General features: G+C 36.8%; 1 protein-coding gene across 3 annotated transcripts in view; it reads left to right on the top strand.

Moving 5' to 3' along the window:
• The window catches only part of NTRK2 (neurotrophic receptor tyrosine kinase 2), a 236,592-nt gene that overhangs the window by 29,524 nt on the left and 186,217 nt on the right, over nucleotides 1–20,851 (top strand). For all 3 annotated transcript variants that reach the window (XM_075211060.1, XM_075211062.1, XM_075211061.1), the window contains exons 7-9: nucleotides 11,262–11,398; nucleotides 11,484–11,616; nucleotides 14,656–14,961. In XM_075211060.1, the coding sequence (XP_075067161.1) occupies nucleotides 11,262–11,398; nucleotides 11,484–11,616; nucleotides 14,656–14,961 (576 nt within the window). The remainder of the gene's footprint in view (nucleotides 1–11,261; nucleotides 11,399–11,483; nucleotides 11,617–14,655; nucleotides 14,962–20,851) is intronic.

Consider the following 20,851-nt stretch of genomic DNA (forward strand, 5'->3'; position numbering starts at 1 on the left):
AGATAGGAGATAGATGGATAGATAGATAGATAGATAGATAGACAGACATGTATACAATAGATAGATAGATAGATAGAAAGAAAGACAGATATACAATAGATAGATAGATAGACAGATATACAATAGATAGATAGATAGATAGATAGATAGATAGATACAATAGATAGATAGACATATATACAATAGATAGATAGATATACATATATACAATAGATAGATAGATAGACATATATACAATAGATAGGATATAAATGTATAGATAGATAGATAGATAGGCAGATATACAATAGATAGATAGATAGATATACAATAGATAGATAGATAGATAGATAGATAGATAGATAGATACACAATAGATAGAAGCCATGATGTATATGCTAAGAATAGTTCTAGGTAAGGACATTACAGCTCTCTTGGACCAATTCTGGCAAGCCAGCATAATATGTTTTATGCTCTCTAGTTTTAAAATCCAACCCAGAAGTAATTTATTAATTACTCATGATGACAAATATATACGTTTGCCTGCTTAAAGGGTTCATAGGTCAGGTGGATGAACCATATTTTTTTATACACATATTTTGTGATTAAAGGGTTACTATAATGCAATTTACAGAAACAACTCCCAATACTTGAAATAGGACTTCTCCCCGCTCTTGAAAACACAGACAGCAACAGCCATGAGCTTTCTAATTGCCTATTTTGCAGAAAAAGTTCAATTTCAAGTATTGGGAGCTATAACAATAAGACGTAGTACCAAGAATAATTATTTTAATTAGGCAAAATATTTTGTAATAATTTTTGATTTAACATTTAAAGTGAAACATTTAATATTCTAATGCTTGATATATATGAATTGCCAAATTGTTGAATTTTAATTAATAAGGGTAATGTGTGGAAGTGATTGGCTCATAATTGACAATGAAATCCTTTAATATTATTAGAAGTCATCATAGATTCCTGTCCCCATAGCAAGTTACTTCATATAGCTTCAAAATATTCTTTTAATCAGATGAGATAAGATTTGTAAATGTTTTTGTTTCAATAAAGTTTGGTTGATTTTGACACCATTTAACAGTCTGTGATCTCATTGGCCTCTTATAAAGTTGTAAAGAAACAGTTGTAACATTCCATTTGAAAGCATGCAGATTGCTTAATGTGGCTTGTCTGGTCTCTTGGTCTATTTCAGGTTGTATATTTAAAGGTTGAATTAGTACATGTGTACTCTGGAGTTTCCATTATTGACAGTCACAGTGTTAGCTACATTTAACTAACTGACATACCACTGTTATTAGTTGGCTACTTGCTGCAGTCAGTGATCTCAAAATCCAAACCAAGTTAGCAAGGTTACACAGGCGTTGGCATTGTGTCTGCTTGGTGTCACTTCTAAAGTGTCCACAAACCCAACAAATTGAGTTGCAATGCAAACATAAGCTATCACTAGCTGTGTAGCACAGACATGATCCAATTCTAATTTATCTAACGGATGAGATCACTTGCTTATTAGCTTAACATTTCAATTGCAACATGTGGTTAGATGAAAAAAAAAAGTACAATCTATTTAGATTGTTTGATATGTATATAGGACAGTTACTGATAAGACTTCATCAGAATTAGATCATGTAATTCAAATGTATAATTTGTTGTGTGTTTGGGGAGTTGTAATTCTTTGTTAGCCAGTCAGTTTTCCACTAACATGGAATGCCTGCAGCACCCAGTAAAATAAAGATAGTGATCTATTTAGAAAAATATCAGCATAGCTTCATTACTGACCATGATCATTTTTTTGCTCTCATTTAAAAAACACAGGTGAAAACATGACAGTTGTTAGATGAAGACCTCTTACATTACACAATTTTATTGGGAATATAGATGGGTTTTTTACTAGTTTAATTTTACCTAAAAAGGGACAAACATGTATATTCAGCGCCTCTCTCTGCTTCTCTAACTCTGCCGTTGACTCATTCTGCTTCCCTCTGTTACTTCCCAAAGATGATAAACCAGTTGGATGTATGAGTTTTGTTGGCACCAGGTTGAAAGGAGCCTCACATCACCACTTGAGGACTCACTTCTTGAGTACTTTGATGACACTACTCCTCAAACACTGTCTGTAGTTTCCTACTTGCCTCCAATCCGCTCCTCCTGTCATATGTAGCCTTGTCCTCTCAAACATAATCACAAATAGAGCAGGTCATTGCCTCCTACAAGATCAGCTGCCTCCTTCCCTAAATGTATCTTTAATCTGTGCTGCAGTGAGTACTCCAGTGATCTGGCCACTTAGAAAATGTGGACATCCTGGATGAACAGGAGACGAAAGTTGAATACAATAAGGTGCTCAGACCTGAGTCAATCATGTCTTAAAAACAATGAGGGCTGAAACTAGCAGCCTGCATGAAAAACGTCCTGTGTCAACGTGTAATGATCAATGTGATTGTGACAAATGATACATAAACCTGATAATCTGATCATCATCATCATCATCATCAACATTTATTTATAAAGCGCCAGCAAATTCCGTAGTGCTGTACATTTGGGAACAAACATTAATAAGACAATACTGGGTAACACATACAGACAGAGAGGTAAGAGAACCCTGCTCGCAAGCTTACAATCTATAGTACAATGGGAGTTAGAAACACAAGGGCATGTGCTACATCATATTGCACAATGGACCAGCTAGAATGCAAAGGTAAAAGTATTGAGTGGGCTGTGTGTGTTGCAATGTTGGTCAGAGGGTTGTTGGGTTGTTGTTTTGTGTTAGCTGTGTAGAGGATGGTAATAGGTTAATCTAGGGAATTAAGATGGTGGTTGAGGAATATCATAACCTTATCTGAAGAGGTGGGTTTTCAGTGAACGCTTGAAGGTTTGAAGACTAGAGGAAAGTCTTACTGTGCGAGGGAGGGAATTCCACAACGTGGGTGCAGCCCAGAAAAAATCCTGTAACCGAGAATGGGAGGATGTGATGAGAGTGGAGGAGAGACGTAGATCTTGTGCAGAACGGAGGTGTCAAGTTGTGAGATATTTTGAGACAAGTGAGGAAATGTATGTCGGTGCAATTTTGTTGATGGCGTTGTATGTTAGTAGAAGAATTTTATATTGGATTTGTTGAAATACAGGCAACCAATGTAGAGACTGACAGAGTGGCTCAGCAGAGGAATAACGGTTTGCAAGGAAAATCAATCTAGCTGCTGCATGCAAAATAGATTGTAGGGCTTCAAGTCTGACTTTGGGAAGACCAGTAAGGAGGGAATAGTCGATGCAGGAGATGATGAGGGCATGAATTAATGTTTTTGCGGTGTCTTGTGTCAGATGTGTGCGTATTCTGGAAATGTTCTTTAGGTGTATGTAACATGATTTAGATATAGAGTTGATATGGGGAATAAACGACAGTTGTGAGTCAAGGTTTGTTTTTTACACAAACATTTCAGAAACTGTATAAAAATATTTTCTCAATACTACTTTGGATTATGTCCTACTTTAGATTTCATTGTGTGTATGTGTGTTCCTAATACTTGGTGATGTCACATGATCACTGTTGTGTCACTGTAGTAACTACTAGAACTATATAAATTACAAGCTACAATCACATTATAACCATTGCCAAAAAAAAAGCCAAAAAGCCAAACCATTCCCTCTCAGCTTTACAAAATGTATTTGTGGTAACCCCATTCAGAAATATGTGTACACATGTAATAGTGACTGACTTAATCCTACACACTTGCAGAAAAATTCCTTCTGCCAAAAGCTAACATCCCATATTGTTTTGAAGAAAGATCCTGGCTGTGGTCCAGACACTGGAAGAGGATGTGATAGATTTTATCTTGCAGGTGAACAAATAAAAAGAAGATACTGTGAGATGTTTCTATGCAGGGAGTTGTAAGGATTTTATGAGGATCACACAATGAGACTAGAGGCTTAGTTTTCTAAGTGACTAAGGTTTATTTTTTTTACTTGTAAAACCTATGTTTTGTTTAGTGCACATAAACATATTACACTACACTCTACATTGGATAGTCATGACATCACTGGGGAAAGGGGCTGGTCTTTCTTTGTTTACACAGTCCATACAGAATAATACAGTTCACATATTTTAAATGATTTTGCAAGGATAAATGAGGCTTTGGAATCAGCAGGCTTTACTTGGCCTCGGAAGATGTCCCAGAATATTATATGGGCTGATCACGTGATGCTCACATTCATCCTGGGTCTCCCTCTTGCCAGGTATTCCACTTCTGCTGCCGAGTCCCACAACCAATCAAGGTTGGGGGATGGCCAGGAGGTCTGGTATACAATACAATATATGGATTTTGAAAAATGAATAAAATAGTTATTCCATTCGATGATTTATTTTTTTAAATGGTTCAATAATATTTATGAAAAAACTTGCACTACATGTCAATCTAAATCCATTAAATCCAAACAAACCATGTCAAAAGCAAATTATATATAAATGTCCTAATGGCGCTACTCTCAGTAAAATGAGTTTATGAATGGTGTCACCCTTTCCCCTGTTCCCCATGCATGCTGAAGTCCCGAGCCCTGCCCAATCCTGTCGCCTCCACCTTTGCAACATTGTGAAGATTCACTCTTTCCTCTTTGTCGTAAAACCTTGTTGTCATCTCCTACCTTGATTAAGCCATTCTCCTTCACTCCAGCCTGCCTTATATACCTGCCACCCCTGGAATCTGCTGTGAATGCGGCATTGCGGTAATCTTCCTATCACGCCGATCCTCTTCCCCTGTGCCTCTCTTCAAAGCCCTTCATTGGCTCTCCATTTCCTCCAAAACACAATTCAGATGCTTATCCACACCCATAAAGCCTTCTTTAACACCTTTCCTACATATTTGACGTGGTCAAGAAAGTCTCCCACATTCACCAAATCCATTCTGTAAATGACCTTCGCCTCTTCTCCTTCCCTATCACCAGTTCACACTGACGCCTTCAGGACTTCACCTTGATTTTGCACTGTGTATGGCCTCATCCAGACAGATCTATACTTGATTAAGCTGATTTTGATTTGAATGCTTAGGATAGCCATTCAGGATGGCCTATGATTCCGTAGGTGCATATATAAGGTAAAGCCATCCTAAAAGTGTAGAAGAGCAGAAAGCCTGACATACAGTGCTGTATAGTCAATTCAGCAAGCTATCTAGACAGCAGGATCTGTTTAATTTAGCCAAGTATATGGTAAAATTTCATTCAGATCTGGCTGGTATTATATTCTATGAGTTCTGCTGAATTAGAATCGGCTATTACTCCACTAGCTGCAGGAACCGTTCACCCTGCTTGAGTCTGGCAGATTGTGAAACAAAGGGTTACATGACATATACAGTGTAACCCTTCTGTCCTCCTCCCTCAATTTGCTTGTCCCTTGTGTTGATTCCTGTAATCTGAAAAATATAATAATCTTAGGGTTAAAAATTGAAAATGTTAGGATGGAAAAATCCATTGAGCAGGGTTTTGTGTGCTGAAGAGTAGATTATCGGTAGATGATTTCTCATGAACAGAGTTTATATATTCTCATGTATATTCTCATAGGTTACAAGGAACATCGGTTCATCTTACCGTTTTCTACCACATTATGTTCTATACAATCCTGTCCAGTCATTACAGGTATAAATAAGTGCTGCAGGCATAGGAGCCGTTCTTGTCATGCATAGAAATCTTTAGCAGCAGCAGCAACAGAAATGTTGGGGTTCTCAAGCGACCATAGTTGTGGCTCCTATGGCTGAAGCGCTAGCGATCTTGTCTAGTTTTCTCCTTTATTCCTCAGCATAAACCATTACTGGCTAGAATATCTATCAATCAGAATAATACTGTAATTTTTGTTGTTGTTGTCACTCATACATGCAGGGGTGAATAGAATAAACTGTACCTTTTATTGTAATTGTGGTCCTCGTTAAGTGCATACCAATTATAGAGGACTACAGACAGGGTTACATATTCTAATCAGTATATTCATCTGTTTTCCAATGTTTTCAAAATTCATACAATAACTGCATCAGGAATGGAATTGCATGTGTGCTGTGCCAGGGTGCATGCCAGTTTTGTAGTCATTTATAAAAGCAGATTGTGAGTGCAAATGCTGGTAATAATATAGAAGATTATGGTGAAACTGGACCAGAAAAAAATATGCGCAAAGGCCAGAATGAGCCTATCATAATGTTCACCTGCAGCCACATTATACCCTTAGGCTACTCAAAAAACTAGCTTAACAAGAGTTACAGCCATTAGATAATGCATTAAATCAAGCCTTTTATTTTTATCATTTTTTGCTGCCAATATTTACTTTATTGGTTTTCATTGTTAGGTGCATCATCATCATCATCATCACCATTTATTTATATAGCGCCACTGATTCCGCAGCGCTGTGCAGAGAACTCACATCAGTCCCTGCCCCATTGGGGCTTACAGTCTAAATTCCCTAACGCACACAGTTTCTGTTCTTTGTGCTGCATTAAAAAACTATGGGGCCTATTTATTGAACCATGCGGAAATTACTTTTTCTGCATTTTTAGGCAACATGTTTATTTATCAAAAACCTAACAAAGGAGATATAATAGATTTCTCCTGCTTTAGGCAAAGTTTCTCATTAAACCTCAGTCCCCATCATTTTCAATGGGGACTATGCTCTGAGCCAATCTGACTATCTGAAGATGGCATTAGCCGTTCTGTCCTATGGGGAGAGCATCGCAGGAGATTTCGGTTCCCTCTCCAGCAGGCTCTCTGTTCTCCCCTCCGTTACGTAACGAAAAATGGCTCTGTGCATGCGCAGTAAAGACACCGGGTCAGAACCCAGAGTTGTTATTGAAGGAAAGTCATTACCAGGACACCCTCATATCAGATGTGCAGTCCAGGATGATTTTTTAATAAATGGCTATGTTGCATCATTCGTTGCGATAAGAGATGATACATAACAGGGGAGAAATGCGGCCATATAAAATAGGCCCCTATTCCTGTGGGCTAATCATTAGGTTGCACCACATTTTTTAAATCTTGACATAAACAAACTACAATCCCCAGAATGGGCAGCACAGTGGCTAAGTGGTTAGCACTTCTGCCTCACAGCACTGGGGTCATGAGTTCGATTCCCGACCATGGCCTTATCTGTGTGGAGTTTGTGTGTTCTCCCCGTGTTTGCGTGGGTCTCCTCGAGGTGCTCCTGGGGCAGCACCGTGGCTAAGTGGTCAGCACCTCTGCCTCACAGCGCTGGGGTCATGAGTTCAATTCCCAACCATGGCCTTATCTCTGAGGAGTTTGTATATTCTCCCCGTGTATGTGTGGGTTTCCTCCGGGTGCTCCGGTTTCCTCCCACACTCCAAAAACATACTAGTAGGTTAATTGGCTGCTATCAAAAAATTGACCCTAGTCTCTCTCTCTCTCTCTCTCTCTATGTCTGTCTGTCTGTGTGTATGTATGTTAGGGAATTTAGACTGTACGCTCCAATGGGGCAAGGACTGATGTGAATGAGTTCTCTGTACAGTGCTGCGGAATCAGTGGCGCTATATAAATAAATGGTGATGATGATGATGATGATGATGATGATGCTCCAGTTTCCTCCCACACTCCAAAAAACATACTTGTAGGTTAATTGGCTAATTATCAAAATTGACCCTAGTCTCTCTCTCTCTCTGTCTGTCTGTGTGTGTATGTTAGGAAATTTAGACTGTAAGCTCCAGTGGGGCAGGGACTGATGTGAATGAGTTCTCTGTACAGCGCTGCGGAATCAGAGGGACTATATGAATGGCTTGTGCTTGCACAAGTATTCTACTGTATAGTAAAGTGAAACATTTCTTGTAATTCCTCTGATAAGTGTAAGTTGATAAAACATGTCTAATGACAAACATTTTTTAGTGGCTTGGACTGCAATAGCGGCATTATTTTGCTTTCCTTGTGTGTTTCTCCATTTGCACTTGAGAGTCTCACCATTACTCCCCCCCCCCCCCATCCCCTGTCACTGCAGAAATGAAGAGGCACCCTGCTAGTGAAAATATAATTCTAGTTCTCACTTGTTTCCATAGCAACAGAACACAGAAATGAATAAACCAGTCATGTGGTGAAATGTTCTCGATCATTTCTTTATTCTTTCCCGCAAACCATAGAATTCTGTCAGATATTCTTCATGCATCTGTTTAATTAAAAATCCTACTAACATTATAATAATAATCTAGATAAAAACATATCTTTAGGAGAATCTTAGTAATATTATTTGGACAGCAATAGAATGACATTTTCCTGCATTGTTAGTAGATTACTGCTAAACACTTGGAGGAGTGTTTTATTCACTCGTTGAATTGCTTTCTTTCATCCATCTTCAACAATCTCCATTTTCTCAGAAAGTTAAAATGGCTGCTTAAGGTGGTATGGTAAAATTACAAAACTGAGAATGTATACAGTATTGCACTATATGGCAGATGGACTATTATATATAATTCAGCATGTCATGGTTAGTACTAATACCAGGGGAAAATCATTTTAAATCTTTGATGATTTATACAAATACTATTGTGTAGTGCACTTTCAATGTTTATTTCAAGAAATTCATCTTACTACAAGTAGTCTTAATTCTATATATATGTTGTTTGTTTTTCTTGGTGCTTGTTTGTGAGCAAAATATATTATGTAGGTTACACAATCATTTTTGTGCACACAATGAATTTAAAAAGTAACAATAATTATTATACTTTAATAAAAATAATTGTCACACGTATCTAGAACAACACATTTGATTTTGTCCCGCAAAATTCATACACTTTTCAGGATGACAAAATTAGTTTGTGTCACAAAATATATCATCTCTTTGCACCAAAAGTGTGTGTTATGCCAGAAAAAAAAAGTTATACTGTTTGATCACTTATTGCATTAAGACAAACACACTTAGGGGGACATTTACGAAAATGTCCATCTTGCACCAGCTCAGTAGAGCTAAGTTTACCGCTATCTTGACAAATTAAAACATTTTCCACCCCTGATTGGCTATAAGAAAAGGTTCTTACCTTTACGTATGTATTTATTACCCAGTATTGTTTTATTACTGTTTGTTACCAATTGTAAAATTCTGCGCTACAGAATTTGCTGGTGCTATATAAATAAGTGTTGATGGTGATGATGATGATGATGATGAAAAGTAATGCATTTCTGCTGAACTGACAAAAGTTATTTCCTAAATCACCCTCTTATTATGTAGGTGCAGTGAAGGATTTGCAAAACAAGAGCCCAAACACATTGCATGTCTTATCACTTATTACATTTACAAAAAGTAGCAGCTTAAATGCATAAGAATTATGTTATTAAGTTATTATTATGTGTTTGATTTTTCAAATTAGTTTTTGGTACTTTAAATTTATTATTTATTTTACACTAATTTACATTGCACCAGCATATTCAGCAGTGTTTATCAGTTGGGTACAAATGCAGCAATAAATCAAGAGTGGGTATTTGTAGACAGAATTAAATGCAAGAGGGCCCCGGTTGAAAGCTTACAATCTATAGAATACTATTAAAAACTATATAATGAATAATAGTAAAAGTAAGAAGAAAAAGGCATATCTCGTTATAAACCTGTATTGTCCCCAAGATGCAGAACTCACTTATTGAATGGTGTGACTTACTGCATGCTTAAGAATACATAGTAATCTTCTCCATGCGTTCCCTGTTTCACGTGCAGCAATGTTGAGACCTAAGTGTGGGGAATGATTTGTTCCTCTTCTGCTGTTAATGACTCCAAACTCATTTTATCAGGCTAATTAAATAGAGTGATATTTCAAGCAGAAATTTCTGTCTTCATTATTGAGTCTCAATGTAATGTTATAGTAAATTTAGGAATCAACATGAACTAAAGACAGTGCTAGTATGCAAAGCTATTTAAAATGATTTAATTGTTGCATCCTCACTTAACTAAGGTACATCTGGATTTTAGGTACTATAACTGAATATCTTGTCCCAGGTGTACTTCCTGTTCATGTTTTAAATAAACATATGTATATCTACCCAATGATCTGTGCGTGTAGGCATATATATATATATATATATATATATATACAGAAGCTTAAACGCACAGATCATTGGGCAGACATTCTTGTGGCACTTTTGTCACCTTCTGTTGCAAGAACAGCCCAACAGATAACAGCAACACAAAGAACTTCTTGTTGTAAATCAAAGATATTTATTGTTTGCATCACAATAAATGGCAATACTTCTGTCAGGATGACACCGGCAAGCAATACCTTTTGCTTACACCTCCTGGTGACCCTAATGCTAAATATACACAGTCCAGCTCTCTGCTGACTGGCCAACGAGTTCAGCATCAGTCACCCACATAAAATGAACAACTCAGGATTAATTACACAAGTCTCCTCCCTTTGGTCTAATTACTTCATTACACCTGGGTGTGTGAGATGGGAAAGACTGTGTGGGAGATAACTCTGTATGCACCTTTCCCTTTCAGACTTCCCAGGACTTCACCTGTCCCCATGCAGGAGAGCTTTGGCAAATAGGCCTCTTTGCTACAATATATATATATATATATATATATATATATATATATATATATGCATAATTTCCAATTACAAATTCAGGACACATTTGACATCATATATATGCTCCTCTGATCTGCACAATCACACTCAGGTCTGTCTTGGTCTTATCCACAATCCATCAGTCACACTCTCTTTATCTATGTTACAAACACAATGATCCTACAGACAGAAAGCTTTTAGGGGTATGACTTGTCAACAGTGGCAGAAATACCATGGGAGCAGCCCATGAGGCCGTCTCTTTGCTCTTCAGAAAACTGAATGCCCTAATGAGGCTTAAGTGTATATGTGCCAGATTGGAGGGGGATAGACCAACATCGCCACTCCCCCCAATTTTGCTGATGGGCCAGGGCAACTCTGTGCTATGCCCCAATTGTCACCTGTTTCATGGGGTTATATTCAGTCCATAATATAAAGTATATCCTGGTGGTTTCTGAATTAGGTACATATGCAAATTGACATCTAATTTTCATGATGGTTAAACAACATGACTTCATGCATTGATGGCTCAAATTTTGTACTTTGCATAAATAATTTATCCATATTATAAAAAAAACAGAAAAACCTTAATATTACATCTATGAGAACTTGAACATTATTTATTTATAATATTGGCTAATCACTGTGTTGGTCTTAATAGATTAATAATCCCTTTTTTAAAATGCAGTCTTTTTTTTCATCTGTAAAACTTGGTATTAAAATATACTTCATGTTATTTGTCATCCTCAGCTTTGCCGAAAGTAAACGTTACCACTCTAGAGCTCACAGTGCTGGAAGGTAACAGTACCACTATTTACTGTGAGGCCACTGGGCTCCCTGATCCTAATGTCTCCTGGGACATATCACAGATTAAGTCTAACAATTCGGTAAGTACCTATAGAAATAGGAAATTATCCTTTTTATAGCTTGGAGAGATTGGAGAAGAATTCACGTCACTATTTTCCTTTTCAGATAGAACCGGTAAAGCATGGGGCCTTCTTAACATTAAAGAATGTGACATCACTGGACAATACAAAAACTTTGGTTTGCACGGCAGATAACATTGTGGGAGAGGATCATGTTTTTGTGGAGCTCAATGTGCACTGTAAGTATTTGAAAAACACATTTTAAAGTTTTAGAAACATGTTAAGGTTCATTCATTAGTGAGAGTCTGGTTACATTTTAACTTATTCCCATATTCTCAAAACTATTGTAAAAATAGCTTAAAGTACAGAAAGAGTAAACTGACAGCCAGTGAGTATTAGAGATGCTCACTGACCCCCATGAACTGGTTTTGGTTTTGGATCTGGATTAGCTCTGTGTTTTGGTTTTGGTTTTGGCAAAACAACCATCGTGTGTTTTGGTTTTGGATTTTTTAGAAAAAAATCTAAAATATGCTAAAATCACATAATTTTGCTCTTTTTTGTTCCTACATTATTATTAACCCCAATAACATTAATTTCAAGTAATTTGCAATCAATTTTGAACACCTCACAGGTCACAATATTATTTTCATACACTTTCAAACAAAGACTACAGCGACCTAGCTGGATGGTAAGCGACAGAGCATTGACACAAACACACGGCAGTTCATAGCACATCTAGGACACATTGGCACACGGCAGTGGCAGAAAAGATAAATGGGGGTCCGCCTTCTCTCCCACCCTCCATGATGTTGGATTTTTAAAAGGAATTGAAAACTCCCGAGATCCGACGACGTCACAATGACGTTTTACTTCGTTTTCAATTCCGAGGGTGCACGACAGTACCGAGCTGGCTCGGATAGGTACTCGGATCCCCTAAGTTCGGGTATTTTCGGTTCTCGGGAAACCGAGCCTGAGCATCTCTAATGAGTATATTTTGTAAATGTCTAAAAGTGTTTTCATACCATCTAACCAGTGGTTGAAATGGAAATTTAGAAGTGATGGTATGAGATTGTAAGTGTATGGAGTGTGATGGTTTCATATGAAGGCAGTAGGAGAAGTGACGCTATGACATACCACCGTATAACCCCCCCACTTCCATCACTGATCTAACCAAAGAAATGGAAATATTTGCAAGATTTTCATTTTTTTTAAAGGATTTGTTGCAATAACTGCATATTATCTTCACATATTAGTAAATTAAGACCTTCTTGTTTAATTGCCAAATCATGTCTTATGTTATGTTAAAAATAGTCAGGTTATCATTAATGTTTGTTTCACTATAGAGATCAATGGGCCTACATGCCTTTATGTGTAAAGCATACTGCTTAAGTTAGAACTTTTAGGGGTCTATTTATCAGTGGCTTCTAGCAAAGCTTCCCTATGGCAAGCATGAGGAAGCCTATTTAACAAGAACAGCAGCAGTACAAGACACTGTCCTCCTATCAATATTGCCACCTCAGGATGGTGATAGATGGGGTTCAGAACAGGAAAAAAACACCTTAAGTATTAAAAAAAGCCACTTTTTAAAATATATTTATTTATTTGTTTCTATTTTTTTATATATTTTTTTAACTTTATTATTTTTTTACAAATCTGGAAATGGGAGTCAAGTCCGAATAACATATAAGCAACTCAGAGCTTAGTGTGGGTGGCTGTAGCTATATCAGCAGGTGTACTATGGTCACAGGGCAGGGTTCCGATAAAACTCAGTCTGAAAATAATTTTCTCCAGCTATGTAATGTTACAATAATTGTATTACAAATTAGCAAGAACTGTGCAAGTACCATGGAACTTATGTTGAAACTATGAAAACATTAATATCAGTGGATAGCTCCTGAATTTTTCCTAAATGCCCTCTCCAAAATGTATTAAAACTGGTTGCTTCCCTGATCACAAGGACCAAACACCAAGGGTTTTAAGAATATGTTCAGCCATTTGAGGTTTAGTGGAAGCAGGCCTGGACGTAGAATACAGGTTTGTGCCAGAGAGTATAAGGGTTAGTCATCTTCAGTTAGAATAGACTGCCCAGCCAGACTTAGGGCCTGAGTCAATAAGGAAAGTAAGGCAAAAAAAGTAAAGGAGTAAATGTTCTCTGAGACAAACCATGTTACAATGCAAGGGGTGTAAATTAGATTATTATTTTGAACATAAGTTAAACAATGGTGTTTTTTTCATGTAGCACACAAATTCTTGATAACTTTATTGTTACACTGAAATTTAAAGTTGATCTAGGACATGCCCTACCCCAACTATAAATCCGTCCACACATTTTAAATGTATCTCCCCTTCCAGTGCAACATGGTTTTGCCCAGGTGCAAAGTTACTCCTTTTTTTATACTTTGCTTTTCTTAATGACCAGGCCCTTAGTTCTTAAATGAGCCTGATATTTGTGCCATTTGTTTTTTTATTATTTTCAGCTTTAGTTGTGAACGGTAGTATGTTTTGAATCATTATACTGAATACCAGTAGTTGTTTGGCTTACTTGCAGTTTGTGAGCGTTATTAGTAGCTCCTTATAGTAAGCCTACTTATATTTTAGGTTTAGTAGTCTTTTACGTCCTTTTCTGGCTGTAATCATATTTGTCAAATGTAAAAATCTCCCCTCCAGCAGAGATCCCAATGTAGAGGTCAAGCGGCATTTTAGCCCCACAATGAAATGACATGATCACATCATCATGCGGCTGGGGGACCGGGGCCAAATCTCATCAATGAGTCCCCCCCCGCTTCAATCCAGAAGAATTCTGCTACACAATAACATTTTTAGGGTATTAAATTAAGGATTGTGCAAAGTAAAATGTACACTCAGGCTGCTGCTGACTTATCAAAATAATGATATATTTAGTTGCAGATACCAGTGAACAGCAATTGTTTTGGGTGTTTTGTCAAGCACCTCCATAAGTGCCTCTTGGTTTCCAAACTATTGTGCTGTTCAATGATATCTGAAAGTAAGTGTAGAACTACCTTGTTTTCTGCAATGGATTACTGCACATTTACATGTTGCACCTTGTCAATAAATAACCACCATTATGACAACTGAGAACACAACAACATTCCTGTAGTGAGGTAACAGTTACCCAGTGCAATTTAAAGCCCGTGACACACTATAAATCCTCTTTGTATGTGTGTCGGTGTTATACCGCTCAATGAGTGTCCAATATTTTTTTAGATTTACTTGCTCTTTCAACAAATATGTTTATTTCTGTTCTCTATTCATTTCAGTTCCACCAAACATCACACTGATAGACTACCCGACTTTGGACCATCACTGGTGTATCCCTTTCAGTGTGAGGGGTAACCCTGTCCCTAAACTGCAATGGTTTCATGAAGGAAATGTTCTAAGTGAAACGGATTTTATTTGGAGTAAAATTCATGAATCAAGCAACAACATGAGTGAACACCATGGCTGCCTACAATTAGACAGTCCAACACATTTGAACAATGGGTTTTATACTTTACGTGCAGAGAATGAATACGGGAAAGATGAGCGCAAAATTATGGCTCAGTTCATGAAGAATCCTGATTATGGTGAGTACACTTTTATCACTCTAGAATCTTTCATTATCAGGTTTACTTGTCTTTCCCACTACTTGTTATATGTAACTTACAACAAGCTAGAGTAAAGTGATTTACAAATCTATTTATGACTAACCGCCTGGGACGTGATTTATTTTGCAATTGTGGACTAAATTTTCCTACATCAACATCACATGTACATGTTCAATCTGATCGCATATGTACCAGTTTCATCGCAAACACTATTAAGTAATACAGAAATAAAACAGAAACTGTAAATGTTCATGTCAGATATACTGGTGATTATAACAACTAGATTGAATTATTGTTATTTAATGGAACGCTTTAAAGGACATAAGCATAGGGAATGCCTGCAATCTGCAGGAAAAAAAAGTTGCCTTCAAGGCACACTCATTTCTGTACATATGCTTTTTAACACCCTGAAAGATGGTGCATCTTATTATATCTATATATATCTTTAGTGGGCATTGCTGGTTGATACAAGCAGTCTTATTGTTGATTTATCACTTCATGAGAGAAGTTAGTCATTGCCATGATTATCCTGCACAGATCTAAGCCCATAATGCATTGCTATATCTGCATAGTTATTGTGAGCACATGGCATAGTGCTGAAGTAACACTGGCAATTTGTGCAATTATTGTACTTGCCCACCAGCCTAGAGAATGATAGGTTGTTACAGGTAGGTTTTACCCAAAGCCCTTACATTTTGTGTGTCTTTAAAACAATGCTGAGTTATCAAATTCAATATATATGGGTATTTTCTGAATTTTATTCTACTCTAGTTGTTTTGGCCCTTATGCTCTTCTTGGGCACTACCTGTTATCGTGTAGGTGATCCTGATCTACTACGTGTTGCTTTCTGTGCCAGTCCTGCTACTTTCCTGTATGCTAAAAACATTAAAACACAGAAAAGACATCAAAACAAAATGTGAAATGTAAATATAGTAATAAACAATGTTATTTGAATCTGCTTTTAGTGTATACACATTTACTTTTCCACATAGATAGGGCTTAGATAGTTTTATCAAGTGTTTTATCTCTATCATTTACAAATTAAACTTAAATAATGTACATTTCAGCTGAAACAGTACATTCACCACAGCAATGTATTTAAATATAGTGTCTATTTACAATACCGACATCTTCTCCTGTACCTGACATTCTTACATCACACATCATATTCCATTTATTTCATATATAAAATTGTGCGCTATTATACAACCCAAGCCCTTAGCAGATAGCCCACAGCCGAATAATAAACATATCCTGAGAAAAGTATCCCAAATGCTGCAATCAACCATTCAAAGATGCCCAGAAATTATCGTACAGATTTCATATGCACTTAATTACTCCACTTAATTACTATGCACTTAATTACTTATTTCACAATTTAATTGGGCCCCAAACTGCCAGCATAAACTATTTTATTTTTTTAAGTTTAAAACCAAAATCTTACTGCATTAATATTACATTGAGTTACAAAAATAAGATAAGTCTGCATATTAATATTAATGAATAAATACACTGTACCAAATTAAAAATAAATTTAAATCTTCTTTGCGTATACAAACTTTCCTATTTTATCTCCTTCCGACCAGCACAATAACTTTTCAGGGTTCAGAAACAGTCTTTTTGAGTGGCTGCTAATGGTAAAGTTTTCATGGGGACATAAGTAGCATGGTTATGGGAAGGTAGTGACTCTCCAACCAGCCTAGAAGAGGCATCTCAGGAAGTATCTGGGCCAGGGGCGGACCCAGACATTTTCCCTACCCGGGGCGATTTTAGGGGGGGCGATTTAGGCCTCGCCCCCTTTCTGTGTTCTAAGGCTGCCGGCGGCTGCACAGTATGTGCAGGTCCGTTCAGCAGTGAAAGTGTGCTGTCCTGCTGCTCTGATTGTGTTTAAAACACAATCAGAGCAGCCGGGCAGCACACTGTCACTGCTGAACGGACCTGCACAGTGTGCAGCTGTCGGCAGCAAGCCCCTGCTAGGGGGGGCGATCCCCCCCTGGATCCGCCACTGATCTGGGCCAAAGGTGGTCTAAAGGCCTCAGATATATAATACAGCTTTGCAAAAAATGGGGTATTCTCAGTGGCCTGTCATAATCAAATGTTGTTAGCATATTTTGGTACTGTTAACTTAATTACAAAACAGAATTGTAAAGTGCATTAATTTCAAACTAATCTCAGAAGATGAAGGGTTTAATTCTGTTCTTGTGAATACTGGCCAGTATCGACTGTTCCATCACCTTTATAATTTTATAGTCATTTAAAAAGTTGGTGTTAATTTACTGTAATACGTAGACTCGAATGGAGAAATATAAGTTGGCCGATACCAATAAAGTTAATACCTAATTAATTTTTTTCAAAATAATTATTTCATCTAAGGCAAATTTTAAGTTAGGAACAATTGCCAAATATTTTTCATTGTATGCAAATCAGAAACCATGTGAAGGTTAATTCACTAATGATCTTTATCCCACTTTTCCTAGCTACATTGTTCTGTGTACTAGCAGTGCTGTCCTTGTTATATGTAAGGGTAAAACACTTTGGGCTAGATTTACTAAGCTGCGGGTTTGAAAAAGTGGGGATGTTGCCTATAGCAACCAATCAGATTCTAGCTGTCATTTTGTAGAAGGTACTAAATAAATGAAAGCTAGAATCTGATTGGTTGCTATAGGCAACATCTCCACTTTTTCAAACCCGCAGCTTAGTAAATCGAGCCCTTTGTCATCTTCAGAATGCAGTGATTTCACAGTGGGTAGCCTGTGCAAGTTCCAAATAAGCATGAATAAAAATAGTTTTCTATGCATTTCCAAATTACCAGACTAGCTTTAAATCATACTAACTGTCTTTAAATGAGACAACCTATACATTATTTTCAAACAATGATAGTTAGTAGGGTCTTATTTGCCTTTTTGCATCCTTCCTCTTAATTCTATCTATTTCCCATCATTTCAAAGCACACTTTATTTTAGCCATTCAATAAACTTTTTATGATTAGTTCCATCCGAGTGTGTGCATATTAGGACGTCATCAAATGTCACAGTCAAGCATGAGTCACATTATTGTTAAGACTAATGACGGGTGCAGGTACCTGGTTTTGTCACTTGACAGTGTCAACCCATTTCTTCCACTTCAACTGACAGCTGATGATGACAAATGATGTTGATACCTGACTTTGTCAGTCATTGTTGTCATTTATCAGCATCATCCATGTTTTTTTTAATTGTTTTACAATAATATCTAACAATTGATAATCATACAAAAACACATGTGACCCTTGAGCCTGAGCTACAGATGTGCATTAGAACTAATGTCGCAACATCCTTCTCTTGCGTGCGTATCCATGAAAGCGTTGTTAATGTGTTTCTTCATTGGTACCTAGTTCCATTGCGGATCTATAAAATTATCCTTGACTCTCTGTTGGAGTCGCCGCAGTCAGGAGGGCACCCTGCTCTCTTGTGTGCGTATTTGATATCATTAAGTTGCAGATGTCCCATTCTTTTTCATTACTGCTCCTCCTGCGCTCCCTCCTTTATACCATAAACACATTCAGTGTCTGATTTGGCATATAATTAATGCTGTTAGATGACAAATCTCCTCACACTGGAAAAGGCTGGATCCCCAACTTTTTCTGCCATCAAGGTGGTAGTTTGGTTTACCTATGGGATGGAGAGCATATCTTGCATTATTTCTAACACCCTAGTTATATTTTGTTTGGGTTGGTCTCCTTGGCTAGACTACAATCGCTCTTCTCCACCTCTGTCCCATGTAAATACATGTGCCTGGAGCCCAGACCATCTGAACTGCCTCAACTCAATGTTATCTAGGTATAGTGTTTTTATACTGAAACTGCTCTCTATACAATATGCTGTAATGTTTTACTGTTGAGTTATATGCTCTGCCTTTCTATATCCCTCCCCCAGGGGCAGGCTGGGCTGGGGGGGCATCACTCCCCCCTCCCCCCGGGTCAGTCCCATAGTGAGCCTCCTTGGGCTGGCTCACTTGGCCACCTGCATTTTTTCCCTTTAAAATGTACCCAATAGGCTTCTGAGCCGAGTCTTGCCCGCTGGGCTAAAATTTGGCAGCCCTCCTCTGTCCTTCCCCAACCCATTTGTTGAAATTCTTCAATAAACAGATTTTTATAAGATAAAGAACCACTAAAGTAGCAATGACATGTATGAATTATTATTAATAGTAATTATCATTCAAAATATTCTTTAAGTGTATTAGTTTGCATGGTTATTATAATGATTAATGACTTTAAAAAAAATAAAAAAAAAGTCACTAATTTTTCTTTTTGAAAAATGTACAATATATTATATATCCACAGCAGGATTAAAGGCAACTTTTATTCCACTCCATGTCCTGGGCAAAGGGACTTCTTGTAGTAATTTTTATTTATTTGAAAGTAACTTTTCATGAACAATTTACATTATGCTGTAATTCTGCACCAATTTAGCATGATTATTACTATTTGTCAGATGTTGTAAAATAATAATAAGAAACCAAAAAAATTGATTATGCTGGCAAATGGTAACGATAAATGATTTCAGTGCCAAGCTTCAGTGTCACTTAAATTACAAAATTGGGTTGTCACTGACACTTTTCACCTGACAAGGGACAACCCATTAGCTAATTTAAATACGAGTCATACACATATCACTTATGTGCAATATGACTTTTACCCTTTTGTATTTTACATAGTCCCAAATCTAGCATGTTTGACATATATTAAGAAGAATATCCTTTCTTCGTGTTTTAATCTCACCAATCAAAATGTGAGTGCCAACATTTTAACACTTTCAATGTGATTTGTCATTTATTTACAGTACACACTATATTTATTTTGCTCTTCCCCTTTGGCCAGAGAATTAAATGACATTAGATATATTTAGGGAGAACTTTGGGACTTCCAATTTCTTCTTCCTACAGATTGAGAACTCTGAAGTTGCCCAATTGGGTATTAGGTTAAAGTTTTGCTTTTTATAATCTTTTTTGTTATACATTCTTATGCCCATACCACAGGAACAGGGTAAAGTTTGAGAAATACTTTATGTTTCCAGAAATGTCTCTGACTTTTAATACTTTTGGGGAGTACAACATTTGTAGTTTCATACATACATTTTTGTATCATTCTTTTCAATCATGAAATGCATCACGTCTACATCAAATAATCTCATTGCCTTCATTTTAAACATTTTATTCCAATGATTTTATCTGTCTTTGTCAGTATTGTGAGAGGTGATGCATGTTCCATATTGAATCAGTGCCAGAATAAGAAAGTACAATGAAGAATATGATTCATAGTGTTGTTCAATTTACACAGTCAAGCATAAAGTATAACATTTATGTTTTCTATGGTTAATGATTTTTAATTTGTTTATTTAGTTTTGCATCATAATTTTTTTCGGTAAAATCTATTTTACTTGTAATAACAGCATTTACCATTTCCAATCCATTACTATTTTTGAGTCACAGATTATATCACAGCTGTAACTAAACAATTATTATTTAGTAATACTTGGAAAGCTGAAGATTAATGTACTACTTGGCTTACAAAGGAAACAGTAGCATTTTAGACTTCTGTTTTTCAAAAAACAACATACTGACACCAGCTAAAGTTCTGCATTACATAAAACAGATACATTAAAATCAAGTAAAACAATTATAGGATGAACTCTGTTAGCTGTAAATGAAAATAAAACAATACCCAAGAAATAAAAAAATTCACTTGTAATTAAAAATCTTGGGCCTGATTCATTAAGGATCTTAAACTTGAGAAACTTCTTATTTCAGTCTCCTGGACAAAACCATGTTACAATGCAAGGGGTGCAAATTAGTTGCACCCCTTTATTAAGATCCTCAATGAATCAGGCCC

This window comes from Mixophyes fleayi, chromosome 1 (assembly GCF_038048845.1).
Source record: "Mixophyes fleayi isolate aMixFle1 chromosome 1, aMixFle1.hap1, whole genome shotgun sequence".
NCBI classification, from domain to species: Eukaryota; Metazoa; Chordata; class Amphibia; order Anura; family Limnodynastidae; genus Mixophyes; species Mixophyes fleayi.